The following is a 9,018-nucleotide window of genomic DNA, read 5'->3' as shown; positions in this document are numbered from 1 at the left end:
GAGAGAGAGAGAGAGAGAGAGAGAGAGATGGTAGAGGTGGTGGTATTAGTGTTCTGTAATAAAACTAACATTTTGTCGATTTACACAATAGAAAATGTGAATTAATTAGAGCAGAAAGTTAATCGTGGGAGTTAACGAAACTCACTGCTTTTTTCTAACTATTGCTTCTTTCGTTTCTTTCAGCGTCTTTCAAGATTGAGTCCGTTGATGATGGTATGTGATATATTTAATTGTAATAATTTAAGTATATGTAATTACTATACGTATAACATGTAATAATAATTTATTGTATTATTGTTAATGGTAATAATAATAATAATAATAAATTTCTTAAATTTTTTAGTTTTACATTAAACGATGGTGATGATATAACCCCCAACATGAATTTAACTTGTTTAGTTCTAGTTTTGGTTGGGCTGAATAAAGACTTATTTTAAATTTCAACCCGTCCATTTAACTCGCGTATAAATTTACAAGTTTTCGCTTTAAAAGTAAAATTATATTCTATCTATGATAATACGGTGATATATATCAATAAAGTTTCCATTTATATATTATTTCTCTTATTGTTGTTCGAAGGTGATTAGAGATCTTATCTTTTTAATTTATACGAAACCATTCATATTTAGTACGAGTGGAGTGATATTTCCGGATATTAATCGAGATAATCAATCGATTATTATTCGAAAGTACGTCGAACGAAAGTTCGAAAGAACGATCGAAAGGATTAAAGTTAAATAGAAAGTCCATTGGTTATTTTGATAACCAAGCTTTGATGAAAGTTGTTACTTCCAATTTCCTAGAACAATTAGAAAACGATTAGAAAATTGTTGCTTAAATATTTTTCAATACATCTTTTAAAGATATCGATATAAACTTTGATTATAGTCTCTCGAGATAAAATATTTTCTTGATTTAGAATGATAGAATATAATATTACGTTTCTCTTCAGATCACAGTTATAAGTTGTAAAGTTTTTATTGCCTAGCCAATTTTCCAAATGGAAATGTATATACACGTGTTATCGTGACTCCATTTCTATTCAAAACCCACGTGCCTTTTCACCACTTCCTTGTACCACTTTTAACCTTCGTCATCATTACATCATCATCTTGGCAAGGAATTCATCTTATCATTCATCGAACACGTGTCATTGGACGGAGGGAAGTAAAATCGAGTGTTCCTGCTGATTACAGTAAACCTGGCAGACAGCGGAGGCCAGAGGGTTGACATGACGCACTTCGATCTTCTGAAAGTCCTTGGAACCGGAGGTACGTGAACGAAATACTTTATAGTTATCGATTAAATGCATAATGGAACGATTGATTTATTCTCCTTCTCATTTACAGCTCCTGTACAATCGAACATTTGAAAATTATTAATTTATTTATTTATTTATTTTAAATTCGCAATCTCTAATAATAAAATTTAAATATTATACTATTTTTTTTTTTTTGCTTTCATTACAATATATTCATTTTATATAAAAAAAAAAAAGAGTCTTAATTTATAATCGAAATTTTAGTTAGAAATCTCTCTTTCGTATACAACATTTGTATACGATATTTTCATTTGTTTTTATTTTTCTTATCTTCTATCTCTTTTATCCCCCCCACAGTTTATTCACATCCGTATATTCGAACCAAAAATCTACAAGGATTTCTATCTGAGATCCTACACCTACACGAAGGCATTGAATTTTCCCAACGGTAGAAGCCATTTTCCTGAAATCTACTTAAAAAAAAAAAAAAGAGTTTTGGAGGAATTTCCCATAACACGCATGGGGATGTGCATATATAATAAAATATATTTATTCGAATTGAATATATTTTTAAAGAAGTATGGACGAATAGCGACCGTGAACGATGATCGGCCGTCAATTCGATTAAATATAGACAATAATGGGAAAACAAAGAAAAAAAAAAAAGAAAAAAAAATCTTTTGTGTAGCTTACGGAAAGGTGTTCCTGGTGCGCAAAAGAACTGGAACCGATGCAGGCAGACTCTACGCCATGAAAGTCTTGAAGAAAGCGTCCATCGTCCAGAGAAAGAAGACGACCGAGCACACCAAGACGGAGAGACAAGTTCTGGAGGCCGTTCGGGACAGTCCTTTTTTAGTTACATTGCATTATGCCTTTCAAACGGACGCAAAGTTACATCTGATTTTAGGTGAAATTTAAGATAACATTATTTCATTTGAAAATATGTTAAGGAAATATGTTATTTTATGCAGAGTATATGTATATGCTTTTTTTTTTTCATCTCTCTTAACTCTTTTATTCTTTCTTAAGAAATAACTTTTATTATTTTTAGAGAAGAAGTTCTTTTTTTTCATAAATTATGTATTATCGTTCACTTGTTTAATTAAAGTGTCGAGTATATGCAATATTGTACAGTAGAATCTTCAAGGTTTAATAAGCAGTAATAAGTATTTGAAATTTCATCACTAATTGATTTATAGTTAAAGTAATCTTTTAGTTTATATCATGTTAAGATATATTTTTGATGCAAAAAAATAATAAGAAATTAGCGATGTTAAAATATCGGAAAATATTTACCGTGAAAAGAATAGATGTGTATGGTTTATCGAAAAAATTAACGAATCCTTTTATGACTAATGGTAGAGTTTTAAAAAATTCCACAAGATGTAGTATATATTTTACATAAAGTTTTTGCTTATGTAGATATAATGTATAAATAGGTATAAATTTTTTTTATCTTCAATATTATATATTATCTGTGTTACTATCTGATACAAAAAAAATATCCAAGAAAGAGAAGGAATGTATATTTAAGGTAGTCAAAATACGATGCAATCGTGACATCATCATTGAGTCTTCTGTAACGTTGTGTAACCTTCCTCCCTCGAAAGGTATAATCATTTCGTGATTTCGTTTCTTCCTCAATTATTTCTCTTTAAAAGAATATTGCAATATATGAATTATTTTATTTTCGCAATGTATAAGGCGAGTAAGTTTCTATTTTAGAATTTATCTAATTGTAATTTTGTTATTATCTATCTAAGTCCAAAAGTCTTTTTTATCTATGAAAATTCATATTGCTGTTTACATTGCTAATTGGTAAATGTAAATTTTTGTATGTTATATTAAAAATATATTATAAATATTTAAATTAATTTTTATGTATTAAAATGCTAAAATATTTATACATATATATTAGTATCAATTACCATATCAATGTTAATTTAATCAAGTTGCTTTTTAAATAATTTTTTTTATTAAATAAAAGAAAAAAGAAAATCCACAAGAGTGTCACGAAAGAATTGGTGAAATATTCAAAAAATACTTCAAATATATTCCATTCGCCAAAGAACATGATTGAATTCCAAATCCTGCACGCAGCCGCTTTATCAATGAATATTTCATAGCCCAATATCTCGTTGACGAGTACCAGTGATAAATAAAAAAAAATATCGTTACACCAATTCTGAAAAAAAAAACAATAATTTTTTTTCGTCTTTTTCAATCTTCTTTAAATCTTCTTCTATTATCTTCAATCGGATATTTTTTTTTTTTTTTTCTTATTTGAAGACCCAATGATGATGATTCGCGAGAATAATGCATTACGCAGAGTTTTCTCGAATCGCGTTTCGAAGGATATTGTCCAGACCGAGGTTAAACGAGAACTTTGCTTTCTTGCAGATTATGTCAGCGGCGGCGAGTTGTTTACGCATCTGTATCAACGGGAACATTTTAGCGAGGACGAAGTACGAATCTATATCGGCGAAGTTATTTTGGCGCTGGAACATCTACATAAAGTAAATTCATTCTTTCATTCATCATCACTTACTTGAAACGCATTCTTGAACTTAAATTGTTTAATATAATGAGTATATTTAATGATTTTTATTTAAATTTGACTTTATATTTTTTTAAATTAAATTTGATTTTATATAAAATTTGAAATTTGAAATGGATATACATATATGTGCATATATTATTGATGTAAGAATTGGGCTTGTGATTTAAAGAAGTTAATATGATGTATATAGATATATATATATTTTTAAATTATTTTTTTTATATCATATATTAGATTAGATTTGATTTAAAAATTTTTAAGAATTCTCTTTAATATTTTATCATATATAAAGTAAATATCTGATTTATAGACTTTAATATGGTATATTTTAATTTCTAATGAAAGAACTCTAATACATAGATAATAATATGCGATTATAGATGAATCTTATGATTTAAGAACTCTATATGGTGTATAGATTGAATCTACTGGCATATGGCATATAACTTAAAGAGTCTATAATTGAAGAATAATTGAAGAATTTAGGGGAGAAGAAATTGATCTTAATATGCTATACAAATTAGATCTATAATTAGGAAGTCTGATATGCTGCTATAGATTGAACTTATAATTTTTTGAACTTCAATATGATGCACATATAGATTAGACATTTTAATAACTTTAATGTCACATAAAAATTTAAAATAAAAAAAATTATAAAATAATAAAAAAAAAAATAGCAAGATTATAAATTTTTAAATGTTTTCTTACGCATACTGTTTACGCCAGATATTTTTTTATAAATTACGTACAAAAAAAAAAAATTACATAGTCTCAAGCTTATAATTTTGTATGCACTTTGTTTCAAGTATTACTCGTTGTGCGATAAATTATTAAAATATTCCATTTTTATCGCATATACTGATCGGTGAAACCTACAATGTTGCTTTCTCTGTTGCAGCTGGGTATAATTTACAGAGACATTAAACTGGAGAACATTCTGTTAGACAAAGAGGGTCATATTGTGTTAACAGATTTTGGATTAAGCAAAGAGTTCCTGCCGCACGAAAGGGACAGCAACGCCCGTGCTTACTCCTTTTGCGGAACTATCGAGTACATGGCACCGGAAGTGGTACGAGGGGGCTCGGCGGGCCACGATATTGTGAGTCAGGATGAATTTACGTCACGATTTGTTCCCTTCATTCCTGGAACTTCGTTATCACGCCCGTGTTACCCGCTTGTCAGATACATTTTTATCGATTCATTTTTCCTTGAAGAAAATTTTTCTTTTTTCCTTACTTGAAAAAAAATTTTTCTTTCTTTTATAATTTTTCTCGTAGCCGTAATTTCTCTTCTTGTTTCGTATAGAACATTTCTTAATTTAAAATTTAAACTTCTTATAATATTTTGTAAAAATTTTTTTATACGATATTTTATATATATATATTTTGATATATATATTTTTGATTATACTAAGAAGATTAAAAAATAGTGTACATAACATACGTATTTTTATTCAAATGAATCGTCTATCATGAAATTCCTAAATTCTTAATCATAAATCTTCATCTTTATATCTTCACAAAAAAAATATCCAAAGTTTAAATCATCTTTAATTTATCAACCGTTCATTTAATGATTTCAAAATTCCAGGAATAACCTGGCCACGAAATATTCTATTCTAATAATCTAACAATTCGATTTCCAGGCAGTGGACTGGTGGAGTGTAGGCGTACTCACTTATGAGCTGCTGACTGGCGCCTCGCCTTTTACGGTCGAAGGCGAGAAGAATACGCAACAGGACATCTCGCGTCGAATATTGAAAACAGATCCTCCTATTCCCAGCCATCTCAGCCCAATTGTTCGAGATTTTATTCTTCGTCTTCTCGTGAAAGATCCACGACAGCGACTCGGTGGAGGGCCAGGAGACGCCAAAGAATTGAAGGAGCATCCTTTCTTCAAAAAAGCGCCATCATCGTTCAGCTGGGAGGCTCTCGAAAAACGTGAAATTCCTCCTCCGTTTGTTCCTCAAATCGCCCATGAACTAGACACCAGTAATTTCTCGGATGAATTTACAAAAATGATCGCAGCTGATAGCCCAGCCGTAGTTCCGCCCAATTATGACAAAATTTTTAGAGGTTATTCCTATGTGGCACCGTCTATATTGTTTGGAGAAAATGCAGTTAGTAAAGATATTTTCAAGGAAGCCACGAAAATCAATACAGAGTCTCAAAGACCGTCAACATCGGATGTATTGGCAGCCAGGTTCGAGGAGTCCACATTTTTTCAGAGTTACGAGATAGATCTTCGAGAAGAAGCCTTAGGAGATGGTAGTTTTTCAGTTTGTCGCAAATGTAGACATAGGAAAACGATGGAAATATTCGCTGTGAAGATTGTTAGTCGCAGGATCGACTGTGGAAGAGAAGCAAGTTTGTTAAGAAGTTGTCAAGGTCACCCAAATATAGTCAAATTAATCGAAGTTCATCAGGACAGAGCGCACACGTACTTGATAATGGAACTGTTATATGGAGGAGAATTATTGAGAAGGCCAAGACCCTTCAGTGATCAGCAAGCTAGTAGAATAATGCGACAATTAGCTTCCGCGGTTCAATTCATGCACTCCAGAGGTGTAGTTCATCGTGATTTGAAACCAGAGAACATAGTATTTGCCCATGAGGCAGAGGATTCACCAGTAAAGATTGTAGATTTTGGTTTTGCCAGGATAAAACGTGGCTGCGAGCCTCTACATACACCCTGTTTTACTCTCCCATATGCAGCTCCAGAAGTAATTGCTAGACAAGGCTATGATCAAAGCTGTGATCTCTGGAGTTTAGGCGCTATTTTATATTCAATCTTGTCTGGAAAACCGCCATTTAGATCAGGCTCTCTAGATTTAGCAACTAGAATCAGAGCAGGTGAAATTGATTTCGATAGTGAATCTTGGAATCACGTGTCTAACCTTGCTAAACAAGTTGCCAAAGGCTTGTTAACCGTGGACCCGAGCGAAAGACTGACAGCCAGCGAACTGGCAAATCATCCTTGGTTACAGGAATCAAATTCATTCGACGTGGCTAATTCGTATGACGTAACTGTATTGGATAATTCGAATGCTTTGCTGGAGAAACCAGAAGGCTTCCGATTGCGTGAAGTAGATGGTGCAAGGCTTGCACAGCGCAGGAAGCTACACAAGCGTTCCACTTCTAGTTCTGTATCGTCATCTGCTTCTACGACATCATCGAGTCCCTCTGTACAGCTCCTTCGACCACCTAGTAACGTTACTAACGTTGCAACATCCGTTTCACCAGCCCAACCAAACGCGTTTGATTTCGGTGAAGACAAAGTAAATGAATACCTTAGTTCCTTATCCTCCTCTTCCGATTCAAATTCACCGAGGATTATACATCAAGAACCATCTAAAAAACGACATAAGCGAGATGAAGATGAGGAAACAAAATCAAAAAAATATAAAAAACAAAACGTCCAATATACAGAAATTTATAAAAATAGGACTGGTCCAGTGACCAGGTCTAGAAAAAGAAAATTAGAAGAACAGACTATAAATGAAGATGAATTATCAGTGTTAGAGCCCTGTGAAACAAGTCATGTAGATTTCAGAGAGATCCATCGAAAACAGAAGGCAGGAAAGCGGCCCAAGAGGTTAACTACTATTACCGTGGAATAGATAAAATTTGCATCATCTTCTTTTCATACTTCTCCTATATATATATATATATGTATGCATTTCACGTAATGTTGCAACGTTGGCTGCCTTCGACGCTCGAATTGATTCGGGTAACATACATTGCGTCATTCCTATTTCCAGGACTTTGCTTGGGAACCGTTGGAATTTTGTATGAGTTCATATAAGCGATTCTATTTTTATTATTAATATTTATTTAAATATTTTAATAATACTTTATCATTGATATTAACGAAAAAGTGTTTAAATTTTATTATTAATTAATTTATCTAGCATTTTAGATAATGTCAATTAGGTATTAAGGTTATGTGAATAGTATAAAACTAGATAGCAAAACTAAATATTTCTTTATAGCCATGTAACTTTATTTTATAATATAAAATTTTAAATATAAAGATAGATTAGTATAAGAAATTATAGTAAATAATTTAAAAGTAGTATAATAATTTAAAATTAGTTTAATATTTTACAATTAGTATAACAATTTAAAATTAATGTTTAGATATTAAATTATTTAGATTAGAAATATTTAGATATTTTAATGAACCCGTACAAGATTCAATATGGCGTGTTCCTAACTTTAATTAATTTTTCTTTTTTCGCATTATCTGTGATCACTTGTGTAAAAATGAAAAACTAACGAAACATAAAAGTCGTCGAAATTCTTTCGACTTTTTTATTAACCCTCGCTCTAACATTGATCTTTCTTGGATGAAGAAAAGAAAGAAAAAGAAATAAAACAATAAATGAGGGAAAATGTAAAGCAAATAAACGAACGATTTTGTGAAAAAACATAAAAATATATAATAAAAATTCGATTCGTGAAAATTACTCATAGAAAATGTGCCTCAGAAAGACGATTTATAAGATGATGAATGTGGTGTACATGCGTTTTGAAGCGATAAAGAAATAGATTTTGGAAAAATGAAACTTTATCTATTTGAAGTATAAAGTAAGAAAGATAAATAAAAAAAAAAAGATGGGAGAAATGCGTGTACCTTTTAGTTATTATATTAAGAGAAGAATAAATGTATTGTGGTGTACACGATTATTATTATTAATTATACATATTATATATATATAAATAAAAATATACACAGACTCTAATCGAAATAGTTTTGTTCATGTGAGCATATATTATATCGAATACATGCTATTCTTATACATTGATTTTTAGTCCTGAATCTTTATAAAAAATATTATATATATATATTATGTATATATATAAAACAAAAAAAATTATATATATACACACAATGAACATGCAAAACCATAAACACATGTACATTCTATATATATATATAGGATGTTAAAAAATAGGATCGACCCAGATTATCGAGTATTGTAATCATAATGTATCCGTGTTTCCTCGCGATATCTTTATTTTGTACAATAATTTTACATATTAATTTCTTTTTTCTCTTTTCTTTTTGCTAATAAAATTATTGTAAGCATTGTATGTATTACGATTTATAAACGACTGGAGCATCGAAATGTATGTAGAAAGATAAACCAATTAAAAATTGCACTTTGTTAAAGAGAGAGAGGTGGAGAGAG

At 30.5% G+C, this 9,018-nt stretch overlaps 1 protein-coding gene across 3 annotated transcripts in view; it reads left to right on the top strand.

Moving 5' to 3' along the window:
• Positions 1–7,609, top strand: part of LOC102671799 (ribosomal protein S6 kinase alpha-5-like) — a 44,018-nt gene extending 36,409 nt beyond the window's left edge. For 2 of the 3 annotated variants that reach the window (XM_006612872.1, XM_006612871.2), the window contains exons 2-6: positions 1,197–1,271; positions 1,950–2,168; positions 3,662–3,777; positions 4,723–4,923; positions 5,470–7,609. In XM_006612872.1, coding sequence (XP_006612935.1) covers positions 1,197–1,271; positions 1,950–2,168; positions 3,662–3,777; positions 4,723–4,923; positions 5,470–7,443 — 2,585 coding nt within the window. In that variant the 3' untranslated portion in view covers positions 7,444–7,609. Of the gene's footprint in view, positions 1–183; positions 214–1,196; positions 1,272–1,949; positions 2,169–3,661; positions 3,778–4,722; positions 4,924–5,469 lie in introns of all 3 variants that reach the window. The other variant, XM_006612870.2, reaches the window with a different exon arrangement.
• Positions 7,610–9,018: the final 1,409 nt, after the last annotated feature.

The sequence above is a fragment of the Apis dorsata genome, unplaced genomic scaffold (assembly GCF_000469605.1).
Source record: "Apis dorsata unplaced genomic scaffold, Apis dorsata 1.3 scaffold_129, whole genome shotgun sequence".
Classification (NCBI taxonomy): Eukaryota; Metazoa; Arthropoda; class Insecta; order Hymenoptera; family Apidae; genus Apis; species Apis dorsata.
The sequence above is the reverse complement of the archived record's forward strand: the minus strand, read 5'-3'. Positions and strand labels throughout refer to the sequence as shown.